This window comes from Spermophilus citellus (assembly GCF_964194105.1).
Source record: "Spermophilus citellus genome assembly, chromosome: 1".
Taxonomy (NCBI): domain Eukaryota; kingdom Metazoa; phylum Chordata; class Mammalia; order Rodentia; family Sciuridae; genus Spermophilus; species Spermophilus citellus.
This window is the reverse complement of record NC_138182.1, coordinates 180,939,927-180,961,058: the sequence shown is the minus strand read 5'-3', so window position 1 is coordinate 180,961,058 and position 21,132 is coordinate 180,939,927. Positions and strand designations below refer to the sequence as shown.

At 50.7% G+C, this 21,132-nt stretch overlaps 1 protein-coding gene across 2 annotated transcripts in view; it reads left to right on the top strand.

Moving 5' to 3' along the window:
- Positions 1-1,026: 1,026 nt before the first annotated feature.
- TCOF1 (treacle ribosome biogenesis factor 1) overlaps positions 1,027-21,132 on the top strand; it is a 36,154-nt gene continuing 16,048 nt past the window's right edge. The window contains exons 1-16 of one of the 2 annotated variants that reach the window (XM_081307662.1): positions 1,027-1,208; positions 3,580-3,635; positions 6,224-6,366; positions 9,070-9,143; positions 9,909-10,095; positions 10,611-10,684; positions 12,672-12,923; positions 14,348-14,560; positions 14,740-14,958; positions 15,056-15,238; positions 15,399-15,608; positions 15,775-16,026; positions 16,116-16,313; positions 18,543-18,677; positions 18,863-19,057; positions 19,230-19,430. In XM_081307662.1, the coding sequence (XP_081163788.1) occupies positions 1,101-1,208; positions 3,580-3,635; positions 6,224-6,366; positions 9,070-9,143; positions 9,909-10,095; positions 10,611-10,684; positions 12,672-12,923; positions 14,348-14,560; positions 14,740-14,958; positions 15,056-15,238; positions 15,399-15,608; positions 15,775-16,026; positions 16,116-16,313; positions 18,543-18,677; positions 18,863-19,057; positions 19,230-19,430 (2,700 nt within the window). In that variant the 5' untranslated portion in view covers positions 1,027-1,100. Of the gene's footprint in view, positions 1,209-3,579; positions 3,636-6,223; positions 6,367-9,069; positions 9,144-9,908; positions 10,096-10,610; positions 10,685-12,671; positions 12,924-14,347; positions 14,561-14,739; positions 14,959-15,055; positions 15,239-15,398; positions 15,609-15,774; positions 16,027-16,115; positions 16,314-18,542; positions 18,678-18,862; positions 19,058-19,229; positions 19,431-21,132 lie in introns of those variants that run through there. The other variant, XM_081307663.1, reaches the window with a different exon arrangement.

Sequence of the window (21,132 nt, the reverse complement as noted above, 5' to 3'; positions counted from 1 at the left end):
ATGTCCTAACTGGGATTCCTCTCCTCCTTACTGTACAGCCCAGCAGCACAAGGTTGTTTGGGATTCTCAGACTATACCCAGGCTGTTTCTCATGTCCTGATTCAAGCTGTGTCCCCTGCCTGGTGTGTCAGTCTCTCCTCAGCACCTAAAAATTCCTGTCAGCAAGGTGCATGCCTGTAATCCCAGCGACTCCCAGGGAGAGGAGTTCCAGGCGAGCCTCAGCAATTAAACGAGGCCCTAAGCAATTTAGTGAGACCATGTATCAAAATAAAAAAAAAATAAACAAGGCTGGGGATGTAGCCCAGTGGTAAAGTGTCTCTGGCTTCATCCTCAGTACCAAAAAAATAAAAATAAAAAAGTAAACTCCCGCTGTCTTTGAGCCTTAGTTTAGATGTTTCTGTGGGATTAAGTGCCCCTCCTTCGTCCTCCCCTGGGGTGCGCCTGTCCCGACTGCACACACCAGGCATTGAACTGTATAGTTGCTTGGTAACTGTCTTTAGCCCCGTGAGCTGTGCGGGCAACCACCACATCTAACTCATCCTTTTATGCCCCCACCTAGCCAGATGCTAGCCCAAAGTATGGGGCTCAGCAAGGATTTGTTCAATCAGTGAATGATTGAAAGAATAAACCAATGACAACTCATGCCAGGTTCATGGGTCCTAAAAAAAAATGTGTGAAGTGAATGAGTAGATAACTGGAAGTTCGGGTGCAGCCAGAGATGTAGATTAGGGAATTCAGAGAGGAGTCAGCCCTGTCGCAGGCTCTAGAGAATTACCAGGGAGGGCAAATCTCTTCAAGGAGCAGCCTAAAGGATTAAGAGGGTCACTCCTACAAAGGCCGGCCCTGGGGGTATGTCCATGACCTGACACGCCCCCTCACCAATGGGAGGGCTTGTTGCCCGGGAAGTCTCCGCCCGCTCGCCTGCGGGAGCAGGACCCGTCACTGCAGGGAGTGAGACTACACTTCCCGGCGCGCCGCGCGGTGGGGACGAACGAGGAGCCGGAAGTGGGACGCGCGAGGTCTAAGGGCAAGAGGGAAGTGGCGGGCGGGGATCGTGGGGGCGGGGCGTGCAGGTGAGCCGGCTGGCCCGGGTCGCGGGCATGGCTGAAGCCAGGAAGCGGCAGGAGCTGCTTCCCCTGATCTACCAGCATCTGGTGCAGGCCGGATACGTGCGCGCGGCGCGGGCAGTGAAGGAGCAGAGCAGCCAGGTGAGATTTCGAGGCCGCGTGCAAGATCTAGAGCAGCAGTCCGCGCCTCCTCCCCGGGAGACCTGGTGGACGGCGGGTCCCTGTAGGGCTCGGGGTCGAGGGCCAGGGGTGGGAGAGAGGTAGCCTCTGTCTCCCCTCTGCGACTTCCAACCCACTTGGGCCTCAGTTTCCCCATCTGGGCAGTGGGCGGGCCAGGACGTGTGATCCCACGCTCAGGACTTTGTAATTCCCGCGCCCTTTCCCTCCACCCCCTTTCTGGTAGCGGCGGTTTTAAGTTTCCCGAGTCTTGGGCCACGTGGCTCGGCGCGGCCCCCCCTAGGGCGCGGTGGTTGGTGCTGGTCTCGGAAAGGATTGCGATCAGCCCCGTGTTAAGCACCAAGAGGAGGGAGTCCTTACCTCTTGTTCTAGAACTCAGACCCTTGGCCATCCTGGGTACTGATCACTGACGGACAACTTTGGATCACCAACTCCTGGTGCAGTCATTTCTCACTTCATTCATTGGGCAATTTAATCTTGTGCTCAGAAGATAGAGTGGTGAACACGTTTCCCCGACCTCCTGGAGCTTGCAGTCTGGCACAGGAGACCAATCAAAGAATCACAAAAGTAACTGCACTTAACACTAGGTAGTAAGAATGAGAGATACTGTGCTAAAACCGGGATTGCAGAGTGCCTTGTTAGGAATATCCAGGACTGCTTCCCTGAGGAAGTGGCAGTTAACTTGAGAGCTGAAGGAAGAGAGATGGGTATTCCAGGCAGAGGAGCAAATACCCTGGAGTATGTGTGTGTGGCAGGGAGGGTAGGAATTTGCAGATGCCTTGGCCTCTGGAAAATCAGCTGTGGCCTATGTATGAAATCCTGTCTCCAGGGGATGGAGGCATAGATTGGCTGGAGCTGTTCATAGATGCTTTGGTCTTCACCTGAAGAGTAAATTGTTGGAGAGTTTTAAACTGATGAGAGGGATATTGACCTGATGGGTCAACATCACTTTGGTTACAGTAAAATCTCTGGTCCTAATGCTTGCTTGCTGGACCTCCTGGAGGGACCAAAGGGTGATGGGCCTAAGACATTATTTGTGATTTTCCCAACCATCCCTGGACCTCATTTGCCCTTCTTACTCTGGTTATATTACTTACCAGATAAGAGAAGCAAGATACAGTACCATTTTCATTGGAGTGTGTGCCTAAGCAAAAGTATCCAGCCCTTATGAAACATATGTTCTAGCAGGAACAGATAGTGACAAAGACAAAACAGACGCTTATGGTGTAGGGTATCCAGCTGATGGTAGGTGCTGGCTATCACAATGAGGCAGCCAAGGGGCATAAGAAATGTCAGGGTTCCACTATAAGTAGCACAATCAGGAAAACCTCATTGAGAAGGTGGCACCTGGGGCAGACAACTAAAGAAAAGGAAGGAGTGAACAATGTAGTTAGCAGGGGAAAGAGAGCACTCTTCCAGAAGGCAAAGCTCTACTCGGGGCTGTTCACCTGACACTTGAGGGCAGTGAGGAAGCTACTGTGCCTAGAGCTAGGAGGCAGGGGGAGCAGAGTGAGGCTGATCCTTGAATATCAGGGTTACCAGCTCACTGTGCTGTGTCAGCACCTGTTGTCCCCTTCATACGTGATGCCTTCCTAGATGGTGAGTTTTATTATCCCCATGTTAAAGAAGGATTCTGAAGTTTGAAGAAATAGTGTATCCAGCTAACTGAAGAGTTCTGCCCGACTCAGGTGTGCCTCTTGGCCACTCTATTCAGATTGCCGATACTCTGTGTCCTTGTCTCATTGCTCGTTCACCCTCCTTAGAACACATGACAGTTTGGGTTCTTGACATTCACAGAGAAAGCAGACCCTCTGGCCTTTGTTCCAAGGGTTTAGGTTCTACCTGCTTCCCTCTTCTTCTTCCAGAACCCAATACCACATGGGCTCAGTCTCTTCCCAGCAGACCAGTGGGCTACACTCATGCCCTGTGGATGCCTGAGTTTCTGGGCTGTGGTTTGTGCTTTGGGAATTGACTGGCTAGGCCTTTGAAGGCCTTCTAAAAGGTCAGGGGCAGGAAAAACCCTGTCTTGTGGCATCTAAAAATGGCTAGTACCAGGGAGGCTGAATAAATGCTAGCTTGGAATAGTTTAGCTTTAGCCTCACAAAGGTGCCTCTTACCATCACATTGTATCAAAAAGGTTTCCCACTGGAATTACTTGCACTTCTCATCTTTGGAAGATTGGCAAGGCCAAGCAGACATTTGTCCTAGGGCAAAGGACAAATGTCTGAATCACCTGTCTATGTAAGCCCTAAGGTCAAGGAGAGGATATTTCAGCCCAAGGAGAATCCTTACTGTGTCAGGGGATAATTGTGGGTCTCTTTTTTCTTCTCTGTAGAAAAAATTCCCGGTTCAGCCTTTCACACTTCTGGACATCTATACACACTGGCAACTGTAAGTTTTGTGGAGCTAAAGGTTTAAATAGGGATACCTCCAAGCTATCATTTTGGAATAAACAAGGTTATTAATCTTGTCTAAGACAGCACACTGTGGACACTGTTAATTGCTCCCAGGAAACCAGATCATATCACATGTGTGGGTATCTGGCCACTAGTGGGGTGGGCATTAAGTAAGAGCTTTAATCTGTTAAGAACAAAATGTCTCACAAGTTTGTTATCCACTTGATCAACAAAGTTTTTTTGTTTATTTGTTGTTTTTTATTTTTTTGGTACTGGGGATTGAATCCATTGCCACTTAACCACTGAGCCACATCCCCAGCCTTTATTTTTTATTTATTTATTTATTTATTTAGAGACAGTGTCTCTCTAAGTTGATGAGGCTGGCCTGGAATTTACAATCCTTCTGCCTCAGCCTCCTAAGCTGCTGGGATTACAGGCATGCACCACTGTGTACAGGTCAACAGATATCTATTGCGCCAGGCACAATGGCTTGTACCTGTAAGTTCAACAACAGGAGTCTGAGGCCAGAGGATCGTAAGTTAGAGGCCAGCCTCAGCAACTTAGCAAGACCATGTCTCAAAATGAAATAAAAGGGGATGGGGATGTAGCTCAGTGGTAGAGCACCCCTGGCTTTAATCTCCAGTACTCAGCAGCTCAGGAGACTGAGGTAAGAGGATCATGAGTTCAAAGCAAGCCTCATCAACTTTGAGAGGACCTAAGAAACTCAGCAAGACTCTATCTCAGAACAAAATATGAAAAAGGGCTAGGGAAGAGGCCAGTGGTTAAGCACCCCTGGATTCAATCGCTGGTACCAAAAAAAAAAAAAAAAAAATTGGGTGGAGGAGGGGATGGTTGTGTTCTGTCCCTGCACTGGCCTGACCATGGCTGACTAGGGAGAGGGGTGCTATGACAGTCCCATGAGGAATGATAGGAGTATTAGGAGAGAACTGAGGAACCATTGTCTGCACATCTTTGAGGACAAAGGGAGTGGGTGTAGTGGTCCCACATGCATACCTGTGCAGGAAGAAGATAGGTTTCATTTCTGAAGACAAACACTTGAATATCCGGGAAGTCCAAAAATTAACTAAGTGATAGAGTAGTGAGCTTCCTATCCTCAGAGGTGTGTGAGCAAAGGCAGGAACAGTCTGGGAGAAATCCCAGCCTCCCAGGAAGAGCTAAGGTCATTGAAAACCCTGACTGCCCTCAGGTCTTGGTTCCCCTCTGCTGCTAAATTGAGCTCAGAGCTCAGATCACACCCCATACTTCCTCACCCTGTTTGTTTGAGCCAGGTGTGTGGGTGTTGCTGATAGGACTTCCTTCCCTAGAACACCACATCAGTGAGCAGCTGTAAGCCCTTCCCTGCCCTGGACCCCTCTGTGGGTGAGGAGTACTACTAAGACTCCTGCCCTTCAGGCAAACTAGCCCAATAATTCCCTGCAAATTTCAAACCCAGCCTCCAGCCATTTGGCCTTGTGCAAGTTTCTGTCCTCCCTGAGTCTGTCTTCATGTGTAAAATGAAAACATAATTATCTCATTGCAATTTGAGGATTAAATCCAATAGTCCTTAGTAAAGTGCTAAAGCTGACAATTGGAGGGGTCCCCGCCTACCTTGGTGCTTATTGGACACCCACTATAAGTCAGGCACTATTGATATAATAGGGAACAAACCAGAGAGACTCCTTAGTGTTTCAGAACTCACATTCTGTTGGGGGGAGAGAGGCAGAACAAGTGGATAAATGTAGTCAATGAAGCCTCTTAGCAGGAGATTCCTGACAAGTGCTCCCCCTGGGAAAAAAGGGATCTGTGCCACACATCTCGAACTGGCAGAGCAGTGTCCACCCCAGCTGGAAGACATGGGGAATAGGTAGACTCCCTGGAGGTGGGAAGGTGGGTCAAAAGAGGTGATAACCCGAAAGTTCAGGAGACTCAGGCATCTGGGTGCTTCTTCTATCAGTGCCCCAAACTTACTCCTCTACCTGGACAAGTCACTTAGTGTGCAAGGCACTGAGGGGACTATAGTGAGCTGCCAGTCTTCCCACACCCCCAGCCCTTTCTGTGTAGTTGGGGGGTCAGGCCAGAAGCAAATAAAATCATGGGAGATAGAGAAAGGTGCTCAGAAGGAAAGGAAATAGGATGACAGGGCAGAGAATGCCTCAAGGGAGGGGACATCAGTGCAGGCTGCTCTGAGGAGGCTGGATTAGAGCTCAGGTAGGAGGGACAAGGACCCTGGTTCAAGAAGAGGTAACAGCTCGTGCATTAAGGGCTTGCAGTGGAGGAGCGCTGTTAGTTCTGCAAAGTGCCTACATGGGACAGCACCTGTCACTGACAGTTAGCTGCTCCTGTTCTGAAACATTACTGATCATTCATGGTTATTTTCAAGACTGACTGAGAACTGGAAAGGCACTTTACAAAAGGAGTGAAAAGGCAGAATACAAATTGTACCTACGCTGTGTTCTCATCGCTATTTAAACCCGGTACACATTTCCTTTGAGGGCTAGGAGGATGTGGTAAGGACTCTCTTCCCAAACCTTATGGAGGTGTGCTGTCATCATGTTGGTATAGCCAATCATCCTTGTCCTGCAGGACTTCAGAGCTTGGCCGGAAGCAGAAGGCAGAGAAAGATGCAGCCCTGCAAGCCAAGAAGACCCGAGTGTCAGACCCTGTCAGTAGTTCAGAGAGCTCAGAAGAGGAGGAGGATGAGGCAGAAGCTGAAACTGTCAAAGCCAGTAAGAGCCCTGCATGTGGGGTGCTGCTAGGGGACTTGGGCCTCCCAGTCGGGTCCCCATCCCTGGTGCCAGTGAGAGTCCAGCTGGGGGCCTGTACCATAGGGAAGGGCCAGTGGGATAGCAGATTGCTCCAGGGTGGAGCCTTCCTCCAGTTTCTCCCCTAGTGTGAGCCCTGGGAAGACAGAACCTTTTAGTGGGGAGATTGGGAAGCCATCACAGATCTGTTTGAGCCTTTTAGCTGTGCCAAATGTTGTGTCCCCAATCTTGGGGATCCAAGGGTAAACCCAAAAACCCAAGTGGGTCCGTGCAGCACATAGTCCTTCAGAGGGGCCCAGGAAGCTGCATTTTTACAAGCTCCGAAGCGATTCTGATGGGGTGGAAAGAAGACCACATTTTCAGAAGCGCTGCTGGAAATGCTTTAGAAGGCTGCTAACAGAACCCTCTACTCTGTGTGTCCCTGGGCGCTGCTTCAGGAGTGCTTGTCCCCCACTCATTTTGGCAGTGTGCACATTGGTGCTAAGGGCTGTGCCAGGCACTGGTTTCCAAGCATTAGCAGAGTGATCTGTGCAGGTCGCTGTTGCCCCTTCTCACTTTAAGCCTCCCTGTGCTTTCTCAGCAGCAGCCATAACCCTCCGCTGTGTCTCCTAGGCATTATGTTACCTTTTTTTTTTGCTTACATAAAAGACAGTTCCTTAATTTTTTTCAGTTTCTTGACTTTTTAAATATAATTTTTGATTGTAAAAGAAATGCAAGATTCATTATAAAGTATTCATTATACTCTTCAGGAGGCTGAGGTAGGAGGATCACAAGTTCAAGGCTAGCCTGGGTAAGACCCTGTCTCAGAATTTACAAAAAAAAAAAAAAAAAAATGGACTGGGGATATATAGCTCAATTGTAGAGCACTTGCCTGGCAACCCTCAGTACAGAGGAGGAGGGGTATAATATTGAGAAGTTTCTTTGAAAAAGAAAAGGAAAAAAATCACTCATATTCTTGCTACCTATAATTCAGCAAATTATTCTTTCATTTATTTTTCCTGAGCCTACTTTGAGAGATGTTTGAGATCACACTGGATATATATTTTATGTCTTGCTTAATCTTCTTAAATTATAAATGCAAAACAAGTTCACTTTGAACTAGACAAACTATATAGAAGAAAACTGGAAGGTTTCCTGTTCTCCTCCCCTGCTTCCTTTCATTCCTTGCATGTGTCTATTGGTGGGTGGCCTGTAAAACTTCCTGCCTTGCATGCAAGGTAAAACAAATATCCACCCTTACATGCATATGTGCACACCTATACACCAAACAGAAATGGTCAAATTTCAAAGTGACTGGTTATGCAATTTTTTTGTGTGTGCTGGGGATTGAACCCTGGGGCGCTTAAAACCACTAAGCCACATCCCCAGCCCTTTTTTATATATTTTATTTAGAGACAAGAGTCTCTCTAAGTTGCTGAAGTTGACTTTGAACTTGCAACCTTCCTGCTTCAGCCTCCCGAGCTGCTGGGATTACAGGCATGTGCCACAGTGCCTGGCTTGGCTGTGCAATTTTTAAAGCTGTGATAATGGAATTGTAATTATACTTTTTAAAAGAGTCCTCATTGGGGCTGGGGATGTGGCTCAAGCGGTAGCTCGCTCGCCTGGCATGCGTGCGGCCTGGGTTCGATCCTCAGCATCACATACCAACAAAGATGTTGTGTCCGATGAGAACTAAAAAAATAAATAAATATTTTTAAAAAAAAAAGAGTCCTCATTGAGGAAAATAAGTTGAAGTATTTGTGGGCAACATGACAGAATGTCTGGCATTTTCTTCAAAACAAGGCATGATGGGGAAGAGTGGATGAGACAAAAGATTTGAAATAAGATTGGCTACAAGCTGATAATGGTCGGAGCTGGGTGGTTCAGTATCCTTCCCCTGTACTTATGAATATGTTTAAAATGTTCCATCATTACAGAAAGGAGAGAGATGGAACTAAGTGCCAGAAAAAGAATTAGATCATGCATTCATCTCAGTAACATTCTTTTTAATAACTTAGAAATCTTTTCCTGTCTGAGATCTGAGGAGGCTATACCTTTGTTCAAAGCACTAAGAATCTATAAATCTCAACATCTGATTGGGCCTATGTCTCATGGTTCAGCCACTTCTCCATTAAAAAGACATTTGAATTCCAAGTAGCTTTCCCTGTGGACCCAGGGCTGACCTTCTGTCTATTGTGCCTTTTTTCTTTTCCTGGATGTGTGGTGGGGGGCTGTAGGGAAGCTGGGGTGGAACCCCAGGGCCTCAAGAATGCTAGGTAAGTGCCCCCTGACAAAACTGCATTCCCAGCCCCCACTGCTGCTTCAGAGGCAACTTTCAAGCCTGTAGTATGGTGGCCTGTGTGAATGGTACGCACCACAGTTGTGCAGTGCTTGTGGTAGTGGGTGGCAGGGACATGAGCCAGTCCTTTCTTTCTGGGGCCTTGCTGTTTCGTGCCACAGGGGAGCTGGGAGAGCCTCAGGATGTGGATACAGAGCTTCCATGTTCCTTGATAGACATGGCTAATGGATCATAGCTCTTTCCCACTTTTGAAGTCCACGTCAGCTTCTCGCAGCAGCCCCAGGCAGTCAGTACCAACTGAGTTGTTAGTTGAGATGAAAACCCGCCTCCCATTCTTCGAGGGGAGGCCCATCTGGCTCATCCAGCGGTGTGGTGTTTGTGTCTTGCAGCACCTAGACTTGCATCTACCAATGTCTCTGCTGTGGGGGCTCATTTGCCATCAAGCATGAAAGAGAAGGCCAAGGTGAGTGGACCGCTTTCCACACTGTGCCTGTGGGAGTTGAAGTGTCCTATAGGGAACAGTCCCCTATTCCTAAAAGTTGGGGTTGAAATAGCCCAACCTGGATTCAAATTTTAACTTGTGTTAGCGGCTGTATGATCTTGGTGAGTCCCTTCACCTCTCTGGGCCTGTTTTCTTTCCTGTAATTGGGAGTGATGCCTACTGCAGAGAGGCATCACAGAGCTCGTGTACCTGCGATGGCCTTCATTCCTGTACTCACCTGTTCACTGAGGAGCTCTTTGCCAACACCTGGTGTGTCCCAAGTACTGAGCTGGGCAGGGGAGACGCCATAGTGAGCAAGATTGCAATGCTTCTGAAACTAATGGCATTTTTAAAATCAGAAACTGTTTAGAAAGTCGGATATCATTTTCTGATAACCCATAAAATGCGGTTATAGACCTATAAAGGGTTATGTTCCTGAAACTGGAACAGTAGCAACAATATGTAAAAGTAATTGTGAAATAAGCAGCAGTTTGGTACAAACGTTTGGTACACTTGACAAGGAACCCTTTTGGCCCCAGGATTGTACTGTAATTTTTTCAATGCCCCGGGGAAGGCAATTTCAGCCCCACTGTAGGAAAGAAGAAGTAAAGGCCATGAGTAGGGGACAGTTTGCTTAAACTTGCGTACTTCACAAGTGGCAGTGGTAGGTTCAGTAGTAGGCGGGCTACGCTCCTCACACATCCTGCCTCCCATACCAGGTGTTCCTGACCTTCTTATTCTCTGTAGGCAAAGACCAAGAAAGCGGGCAAGACTGTGAACTCTGTGCCACATCCTCCCTCGGCAAAGGCAGTGGTCCATCTCCTCTCTGGAAAGTCACCCAAGAAGTCAACAGAGCCCTCAGCAAATACCACCTTGGTCTCAGAAACAGAGGAGGAGAGCAGTGTCCCTGGTCACAGAGCTGCTGCCAAGCCTGGTGAGAATCCCCACCTCTAGTAGCCCAGCACCAGGTTTGGGCTGGGGAGACCAGCCTGGGCACTGCTTTGTTAAAGCTCTGGGACATTTGGAATTCAAAGGTTTGTCTCCATGATAGCAAGCGTAGATTAGCTGGGGGATGTCACTGTCGCTTTCTGTAAACATCTAAGCAACCTGGGTGGTGGTCGGAGCATTTTTTGTTTTATCACTCTGGTGGATTGGAGACTCAATAGAAAGGCCTGGGTTTGACTGTTTCTTAAGTAAAGTGGGTATTTGCCCTTCCTGCCTCCGAGGGCATTGTGGTGAAGGGAGATGCATGAACTCTCAGGTGCTGGTGCATGTTTGTGGGGTCCTGTTCTGGCCCTTACCATAGCTGTGCAGGAAAACAGTTAATGATGGTTCCCATTTCAGAAGAGGAGAGATTTTTGTGCAGATGAGGAACTAATCAGTGCTTAGCAGCCAGCATGGGGGCAGGCGAGTAGACAGATGATGTTCATCTCTACGTTCTTCCCTTAGGGACAGTGTCAGCCGGTCCAGCTGACAGCTCCAGTGAGGACACCTCCAGCTCCAGCGATGAGACAGATATGGAGGTAATTGCTACTCATCCACAGGAGTCACCCTCTCCAAGCCTCTGACCTTCCCAGGGGCCTGACTGGGACTTCAAATACCAATGGGCCCAGATCAGTTCAACAACTGGGCCAGGACCTGGCGAGGCTTTTTGGTGCATGGGGATTACAGGGATCCCAGTATTGATCATAGCTCAGGGGTCAGGTAACTAGGGTTAGGGAAGGAGATGGGGTGAGCTTCCTGGGAGATGTGGCCTTGGAGCACAGTGGAAAGGGGGGACATATTCCAAACAGGAAGAGAGGTAGGACCAAGGCCCCTGGGAAGGAGTGTCGCTGTCATGTGTGGCCATGGGTGAGGCTGCTGAGAGTATTCCAGACCACTGGTGAATGCCCACCTAGGGCAGGACTCTGTGGCCTTGTCTCTTCTCTGAACTTTGACCTGGGAGAAGTCCTCAGAGGTCATTCCCTATATACTAAGTGTCAGGCCTTGGGAACACCTGGTGAGCCTGCCTCCACCAGGAAAGAGAAGGTTCCCAGATGTTTAGGCATAATGGGATCCATCAGTTACTTGAAGGGGAAGTGGAGAGCCATGAGGGCAGAAGCAGGAACCTGACCCTGATGAATAAACATGGGCAGGAGGGCAGCACATGCAGAGATGGAGGCAGAGAAAGCTCATGCTTTAAAGAATGTTGACCTGCAGCTTTGTGACTGGGGGGCAGAATGTTACAAGATGCGGTCACTCACAGGTGGGCAGGCCAGATCCACTATGTGACCTGGAAGACCACCATGGGAGTTTGGGTTTTATTGCAGGGACTATGAGAGTCCATTACAGTGTTTTGGGAACAGAGGTTAAGGTGGCCTGAGATATGTCTGCTCTCACAGCAAGACAGCCAAGGGTTCCAGCTGGGGGCCTTTGTATAGACAAGCTGGGGGGCTGTTGGAATAACAGTAGCTGAGGATGCTAATGACTGGGATCATGGTGTCTAGTTTGAAAGCTGTTTTAGAAGGAGGACCAGCAGGAGTTAGGGGTGTTTTTTTTTTTGTTGTTGTTGTTGTTGTCCAGGGTGCCATCCTCCATGAAGATTGAGGCCACTCCCATCAGCCCCAGGCCTGACCCCAACTTCCATCCTCACCAGGCCCTAGATGTAGTCAGCTATAAGGATGCTCCTGGTCCCATCATCCCAGGCTGGTCAAGGGAAAGGGGACTGCTAATGCTGGAAAACCAGTGCTGAGACAGGCAGCCTAAGTGGTCCAGGACCAGTGCAGAACTCAGTGGCAGTGAGGCAGAGTTTGAGACTGAGGACATGAATGACCAGGGTCAGGTGAGGTCTTACAGAGCATAGTGGGGGCACTCCTGTAATCCCAGCAGCTTGGGAGGCAGACTGAGGATCATAAATTCAAGGTCAGCCTTGGCAACTTAGTGAGGTCCTAAACAACTCAGCAAGACCCTGTCTCTAAATAAAATATTTTAAAAAGGGCTGGGGATGTGGCTCAGTGGTTAAGGTTCCCTGGATTCAATCCCCAAAAAAATTTCTATCAGAATTTTAGAAATTAGAATTTTTAAGCTCACAGAAGGAATGTGCCCCAGCTGTAAGCCAGTGGCAAAACTGGCATTCAGATCCTGGCCCTCATCAAGACCATGTTATCAGCAACATTAGATTAAGGGGCTGACAAAGATCAGCTCTCCTGAGAGGCTGGCTGCCCCTGTCCAAGCTGGACCCTACGCATGCCATGTGCAGGACAAGCGTGGTGCTTGAGAGTTTGCCCTGCTTAGACACCAACCAGGAAAGACCCCTCCAGATGGGATTCCATCCAAGGCCTTTGTATTGACCTTGAGTGATTTGTATCTATCTGGAAAATAGGAGTAATGATAATATCTGCCTCAAGGTGCTGTTTGAAATTCAAATGAAGCACCTTCTGCACCTAAGGGAAAATGAAATGGTTATTATGTATTTCCTCAGCCTCTGGGCTTTGGCCTAAAGGCATCACCAGAGGATTCTGTGTGTTCCAGGTGGAAACCTCCGGAAAACCAGCCCAGGTCAAAGCAAAACCAGCCCAGGTCAAAGCCTCACCAGCTGCCCCCAAGGAGTCTCCAGCAAAAAGGGCAGCCCCAAGGCCTGGGAAGATGGGGGATGTGACACCCCAGGTCAGAGAAAGTGCCCTGACCCCAGCCCAGGGGGCCAAGAAGCCAAAAGAGGAGTTGGAGAGCAGCGAGGAGTCATCTGAGAGTGATGAAGAGGTCCCTGCAGGGACACCCAACCAGGTGAAGCCCTGATGCCCACGGCCCCCAGTTTCTGGCAGAGCCACTGGGTGATGAGCACCTCTGCCAGAGAAGACCCATGTGGAGCTGGGGAGAGGGAAGATAGCAGTGTGTTTGAGTTGACGATCAAGGACAGCTGGGTAGCAGGCTTCAGCACCTGTGGACATAGCCCTTCTGGCCCATGCAACACCCTAGAATAGCTAGTTCCTGGAGAGTGGGTCCTACATCCTAATTCTGCCAGTGACCACACCACTTGCCTCAGTTTCCCTGTCTGGAAATGGGCTGTTGTCCTCAATTTAGCTAGTCCTGCTAAGAACTTTTTTTTTTAATATTTATTTATAGACTAGTTGGACACAATATCTTTATTTTATTCATATATTTTTATGTGGTGCTGAGGATCGAACCCAGGGTCTCACATGTGCAAGGCTGTACCGCTGAGCCATAACCCCAGCCCAAGAACGGTCTTGAGACCTTTTCAATTACCTTGTCCTCTGGGTCAGGTCAGCCCAGACTCTGAGTAGACAAATACCATGTTGGCTAACGGAATCCAGGTACCTTCCTCTGCTGCTGGGAACTTTCCCCTAAGGAATGGCCAGATCTGCGGCCCCCAAGGCTCTGGACACATCCCAGGGGCAAGGTGGAGGGTTTGCAAAGCCCTTGGAATCAGAGCAAGAGGAAGACAGGAGAGCAAGTTATGTTAGATGCTAGGGAATGTGAAAGGAGGCTGAGGCTAAGAGACTGCCTTGCAGGCAAAACCCTGGATTCAGTCCCCAGCTCTGAAAAGGAAGGAAAGTAAGGCAGGGTACAATACATAGGAATGACAAAATCAAATTAAGTGGCTCCCAGGAGGAGAGATCTGAGTCAAGGCCTAGCTTGAAGAAGGACATCTTCAGGAAGGAAGGTCATTCTAGGCAGGAAGCAGAGCCTGTGCCCAGGCCTGGAGGTGGGATTAGGAGTAGGAAGAGACCGGTCTGAGAGTGCCTGCTGCTGCTCCCCAGCTCAGGGCCCTTCTCCTGTGCCCAAAGACTAGTGAGGACCACATGGCTGTCCACTTTTCAGAAGGAGCCCAGGTGTGTCTTTTTTACAGAAACTACATTCTCCTTGTTGGTTCAAAAAATTGAAAGGAAGTGATCCAAACAAAGGCCACCTGGAATAACTGGTTCTTAGAAGATCAGAGCCACCTATTTTCGGGGGTGGGGTGGGGAGACCCAGGGCTGCATGGCCTGGACATTTCAGGGGGAGACAGAAAAGCCACCAGGCAACACAGAGCCCAAGAGCAGAGAGAAGAGCAAAGGAAGAGGAGCCACTGGTGGGGAGGCAGGCTGGGGGGGTCTCAGCAACCACTGGGGTTTCTGGGCTTTGGCCTAAAGGCATTGCCAGAGGATCTTTAGAAGAGGGAGAGTCACCTGCCCCATCTCATTCACTAGGTAAAGGCCACTGAGAAAACCCTCCAGGCTAGAGCTGCCCCAGCCTCTGCCAAGGGGATCCCTGGGAAAGGGGCCACTACGGTACCCCCAGGGAAGGCAGGGCCTGTTGCTACCCAGACTAAGGTGGGGAAACTGAAGGAGGAGTCGGAGAGCAGCAGTGAGGAGGAGTCTGACAGCGAGGAGGACAACCCAGCCGCCACTGCCCTGCTTCAGGTACAGCCAAGGAGGGACACCTGGCAATCTGGGCTCTCCCGAAGGTCTCCAGGGACTTATTCTCCTACCCTGTGCTGGGCTCCAGCCACTTACCTTCTTGCCCTGTGGTGTCACTGGCCTGTCAGTTCTTCGGTGTACACACCCACACCCTGACTCTCCCCACCACTGTCTCACTGCAGGCAAAGCCCTCAGAGAAGAGTCCTCAGGTCAGGGCTGTCTCAACCCCTGCCAAGGAGTCTCCCAGGAAAGGGGCCCCTCCAGTGCCTCCTGGGAAAACAGGGCCTGCTGCCATCCAGGCTTCGGCAGGGAAGCCAGAGGAGGACTCGGACAGCAGCAGTGAGGACTCGGACAGTGAGAGGACACCAGTAGCCATGACCCTAACCGTGAACCCCACTCAGGTGAGGCTGAAGGACACCCTGCCTAGAAAGATCTCCTGTGGACTTGTGCATCCCCCTCAGAGCACCTTTCCCTGATCTTGTCCTTTGTCACTCCCAGGCAAAGTCCCTGGGGAAAAACCTCCAGATGAAACCTGCCTCGACTGTGGTTCAGGGACCTCTAGGGAAAGGCATAAGCCCGGTAGTCCCTGCAGCCCAGGTGAAGAAGGTGGAGAAGGCTTCGGAGAGCAGCAGTGAGGAGTCGGACGGTGAGGAGGAAGCCCCACCAGCGACCTTGGCCCAGGTGAGGTCCTTCTGCCAGGCCTTTCCATTCTCAGTGTGGGAGCCTGCATGGCCTGCCATCCCCTGTCCCCTCTGCTATGACTCTGCTTGCTGTCTCTGTCTTTGTCTTTGCACACATCACCCCTTGGGCTCCCTCTCCTGATCCCATGTGTCTCACTCAGGCCAAGCTCTCCGGGAAAACCACCCAGGTCAGACCTGCCTCGGGTTCTGCCAAGGGACACATGGGGAAAGTAGCTGCCCCAGCGCCCCCACAGAAGGCAGGGCCTGGGGTCAGCCAGGTCAAGGCTGAAAGGTCTAAGGAAGACTCCGAGAGCAGTGAGACATCTTCTGACAGTGAGGAAGAGGCATCGGCAGCTGTGACTCCAGCCCAGGTGAGGCTGGGCGCTGAGGCAGCTATTCATCCTGACTGGAGCGCCCTGACCTCCAGCCCTGCAAGTCGGCATATGGGTTCTGGCTGGTGCAGGGAACAGCAATGGGGCTGTACCTCAGAATCCAGGAACCTTCTCTAATTTATCTTCATTATCATTGTCCCCACAGGCAAAACCAGCTTTGAAAACTCCTCAGACCAAGGCTTCCCCCAAGAAAGGCACTCCCATTACCCCTGTATCTTCCAAGATCCCCCCAGTGCACGTGGGCACCCCAGCTCCCTGGAAAGCAGGAACCACGACTTCTTCCTCATCCCCAGCTGTGGCCTGGAGTACCCCGAAGCCAGAGGAGGATTCCTCTTCGAGCAGTGAAGAGGAGTCGGAGGAGGAGGGGGGGTCTGCTTGTGCAGCAGCCGTGGCACAGGTGAGACCCGTGTAGGCTTGCCAGCTCAGGGCTGGCCCCGTGGTGCTCTCTGGGCTCCTGCGAGACCCCTCTTCCTTCCTTCATTCCAGGTGAAGTCTGTGGGGAAAGGCCTCCAAGCAAGAGCTGCCTTGGTACCCACCAAAGGGCCCTCCGGGCAAGGAACTGCCCCAGCACCCCCTCGGAAGACAGGGCCTTCAGTTTCCCAGGTTAGAGCTCAGGATTCTGAAGACTCTGAGAGCAGTGAGGAAGAGTCCGACAGTGAGGAGGAGGCTGCCACTCCAGCACCGGTGAGGCCTAGGAGGAGCTAGTGGCACCACCCGCACTAGGCCCAGGCCAGGTCTGAGGGTGGGCTCGCCTGGGGCCACTCTTGCTCGTTTCTCGCAATAGCCCCAGGATGGCCTCCACCAGTTCTGCTCCCCACCAGGCTCTCCATAGCTTCTCTGCCCAGCAGAACTCCAGGGTCTCTGTGGCCCTGTGAGCTCCCTTAGGTTCCAATGCTTTCCACATGCTTTGTTGAGTACCCACCCTGCCAGGAGCACTCCTGGGCTGGGGTCGCTGAGGCCCTGGCCCTCAAAGAGGTCCCCCCCACCAGCAGGGTGTGAACATACATAGGCACGTGTCCTTCCAGCAGGGTGAGGCAAGGTTACAGTAGAGGATGTGTGCCTGGACTAGCAGAGTAGGAAAGTTACATCCGGGGGTTTTCAGAAATGGCATCTAAGCCAGGGGCTAGAAGTCGCCCTTGAAGTGTCAGGTAGAGGATTCCGGACAGAGAAAGCAGCCTGTTCAAAGATCAGATGGGGGGGTTAGGGGAGCACACCTGGCTTGGGTACTGCACATCTGTCTGGTGGCAGGGGTAGATGGCAAGGGTTTGGAGCCACACTGCCTGGTTCAAGTTCCAGCTCCTGTCCTAGCACGTGTTTTAGTCTGTGGGGCCTCTCATTGGACTACTGTGTGTTGCCACCAGCCCTCCCAGATGGGTGAGAGGGGGTGGATCTCACCTGCTGCACCCAGCAGAGCCCCTGCATCTGGCAAGTTCTCACCTGGGTTATGTGCAGGTGGCCAGGCTGATGTGCAGCAGAATTCAGTGTGTCCTCCCGCCCCGAAGAGTGGGGAGCAGTAAAGAGTCCCTACCCTCTCTGCACCCCCACTTTTATTATTTTTCATTGTCGCTCTTGGTGTTTTTCAGTAATCACTCAGATATTAGTCATTTCTTCTTTCTCTGTACTAGATACATTTATTTAATCTTTTGTCCCTTGCTTACTGTTGACTTGTGGCACCCAAGGTCCCGGGATTCCTCCACCATGGTTTCAGGCTCTGCAGGGGCCCCTTCCAGGGCCAGCAGGCTCCTCCCCTTCCTCCTAGCTGCAGACACGTTGCAGATCCAGTGCCTCCGGGTTTCATTGTGCAGATCACTTAAGTATTTGTCTTCCCATTTGAGCCTCCCACCTGTACCATGAGGTGGGCGTTTTATTTTTATTCTTTGAACCATGGGTTATTTAGAAGTGGGTTGTTGAATTTCCAAATATCTGGGATTACCCAGGTTTCTTTCTGTTGTTGATTTCTAATTTGATCGCACTGTGGTTGGAGAACAGATTTTGTATGATTTCAGTCCCTTTTTTTATGTGTTGAGACTTGTCGGGTCAGGGTGGCCCTTGCAGCTTCTGTCCTTTTTCTCATGTCTGTATAAAAGCCAAGACTCTCTTAGGTGACAGGAACTCTGTGCTGGTGAGCTCTCAGCCTGAGGAGCTGGCAAGCTCTCACCTGGGTTATGTGCAGGTAGCCTTCTCCTTTCTGAAGTCCTGACTCTTCATTCCACTTATTTTCATGCACATGAGGGACACTGGGGTAGGGTATCTTCTGACACTGACCAGATGACATCTCTGAATAAGCCAGGGCTTTGAGATGCTGACAACGCCAGGCCTACTGCTATACTTCTGGCAAGGATCTCTGGAAATTTCCTTTATCAAACTCTCTGTAAGATCTGCATTTGCCGGAGACCCAGACAGACATTTTGGAGATGGTTTCTGCCTTGTTCTATTATCCTCAGTACCTGGCTCCCTCCTCATAGATTAATATGGCTGCTCAAGCTCCGTTTATTACTTCAGCATTCCAGCCAACAGGGAGGCAGAGAAATGTTACCCTTTATGGCCCTCAACTTTTACCTAACTGAAAGGGAACCTAGAAGGCACCTTGGTTCTAGATAGGCTTATGCTTAGTTCCCACAAAGAAAAATGCTTACGGTAATGAATTTGAGTGTTTCGCATGTGCCAGGCACTGTGTCAAACAAACACAGAATTTCCTACTTAATCTCACAATAACCCTATAGGTGGGGTTATTTTCCTCATTTTACAGAAGAGGAAATTGGGGCCCAGTGAGATCAAATGCTTTCACATTCACACAGTTATTAAATGAAGGAACCCAAATCCGAGCTCAGGATCTGACTACAGAATCCACATTCTTGGCTAACTCCGCCTGCGCATGTTGCCTGCTCCTGTAACTTCCTCTCCTCCTTCCAGGTGAAGGCCTTGGGGAACACCGTTCAGGCCAAAGCCAGCCCAGCTCCCATTAGAGCGTCTTCAGCCAAAGGCACATCAGCCCCCGGAAAAGTGCTTACTGCAGTTGCTCCAGCCAAACAGGGGTCCCCGGCCAAGGCAAGTGGGGCCAGAAGCCACAAGAAGTGTCAGGAGTTAGGGCAGAAAGGACAACCAAGCAGTGGCCCCAGCCTGGACAAGGCCCTGCCTGGGTTGGGGTGACCTTGGGAGTCATACCATGGGGGACTGAAAGGAGCTGTGCTGTTCCCCTGTGTCTACAGTACCATAATCTCCTCCCAATTCAGGGGAAGCCATCAGTGAGAACCCCCCAGAACAGCACCGTCACAATGAAGGGCCAGGCATCTGTGGCCACCACGGGAAAAGCAGTGGCCGGAGCAGCCCAGACCCAGAAGGGGTCCGTTGGCAGGGCAGAGGAGGAGGACTCGGAGAGCAGCGAGGAGGAGTCAGACAGTGAGGAGGAGGAGGTGGCACCAGCACAGGTGGGCCAGGGTGCTGGGTGGGGAGCACCCCTGTGCTTCACTGTCTGTGCCAAGAGCCACAGGCATGCTCCAAGCCCAGCCGCTGCAAGGGCCACGGCCCCTCTTTGCCCATCCACCTCCTCGTCTTCACACATTCCCCGTCTCTCTGCCCTCGCTTGCTCTCTCACTACAGGCGAAGCCCTTGGAAAATAAACTCCAGGTCAGGAATGCCTCAGGCCCTGCCAAGGGTTCCCCCATGAAAGGGGCTCCTCCAGCTCCCCCTAAGTCTGCATCCGCCCAGGCCCCACTGGGGAAGCAGGAGGATGATTCAGACAGCAGCAGCGAGGAGTCCGATAGTGAGGGAGAGACACCAGCAGCCGTGACCCCGGCCCAGGTAAGACCTGCAGGCCTCCAAGGCACCGCCATCCACACTCCTCAGTTGGAACTCAAGTTCAGGGCCAGGTGGGGAAAGAAGAGCACAGTAAGGCTCTGGCTCTAGGGTCCCTTCCTTTACTGCTGTCCTCCATGTCCTTTAGATGTTATCTGCTGTAAATCCCTCAAACCAAGGTCTCCCCAATGAAGGGTGTCCGAGGCTCGAGCAGATATCTGTGCAAGTTCAGTTCAGCAGCTCCTTTTAAGGCACAGAGGTTTGGACTGTGGTGCAGGGATCATGAGGTCTGGCGGGGTAGAGGAAGTCATATCCTAGGCCTCAGAGGCAGGTGCGTCTCCCAAGGGAAGTCCCAGCTAGCTTAGTGTGGAGCCTTGGTCCTGGGGAGTTGGGAGAGAGGAAATGAGAAATGACCTTTTATCAGGACAATTTTCTCTGATTATAGAAGGCAGCAGGACTAGCTATGTCCTACAGAAACTTAGGGTGACAGATTCTAGTTAGGGCTCAGGCACATTATGGAAGTGGTTGACACTGGCCTGACAGAAGTGTAAACGATGGCAACTGACGCTGAGCCTTGGGAATAGGAGAGACCATAGGTATGTAGCAAAATTAGAGCCAACTGGAGGGACGGCCCTATTATAAAACTACCAATTGTGACCTTGTAGAAATGTACCCTCATTATGGCCAAATCTTCCTTTTCTTGAAGGAAGCCAGAAATCACTCCTGGCCAAGTTTCATCTCTTAGATTTCTATTTTCTTCATAAGTAAAACAAACATCAAGAACTGTGTTAGATGCTCCTAGGTTTGACCTCTGCCTTTGTGAATGGAAGGCATTGGCCCTCCCCTCAAGGAGCCTGTAGTATGTAGGGCGAGACAGGTGACTGGATCATGGAAGAATGTTCTGGTAGTGCTCTTATCTTCTGGAGTGAGGAAAACAGGTCTGTGAGAGGCCAGAGGCAAGTATGGTTGAACTGAGCTAAAAGGAAGACCAGACATGCCCAGGCACAGGTGGAGATGTGAACTTCACAAAGCAGTGTGTGCAGCCGATGGACCCAAGGGCAGGTGGTCAGTAAAGGCACTGTCTCACAGACAGCATCCTTCCTGTTGCTTGCCACTGGTAACATACATGGAGGGTCTAGATCCCAGGCGAAGACATGGATCCCAGTCATATACTGACCTGTGCAGCTTTTTGATTCATAAGTTTTTGGTGAGTTGCTGTGTCAGTCATATTGAAAACCCAGTTCAGAAGGGCTTTAGCACTAAGGGACTGGTTCTTCAGCTTCCCTGATGACCCACTAGCCTCTTGGTCATAGCAGGGCTGTAGCATCTCCTGAAGAGCTGCAAACATTCCTAGCAGACCCCTTCTCAGGTCTCCTTATCCAGATTTCAGGCTGGAGGTGCCCAAGCCCTCTCCCTGATCATTGATGAGGAGGGCCTGTAGTTCCCATGAGTGGCTAGGAGGAGGGCCACCCTCCCCAGAGCAAGTGATGAGCGCCACCAGAGCAGAGTCAGAATCCCTAAGGAAGATTGATAGGCACCGCTGCTGGGGAAGCAGTCAACTGTGTGTGTTGTAGTTGCCCCATTTAAAAATTGAGAAGCTGGAGCCAGAGCTGTAGGTGCATACCCATAATCCTAGCAGTTCCTGAGGCTGAGGCTGGAAGATAACAAATTCAAAGCCAGCCTCAGTATAGTGAGACCCTAGCGACTT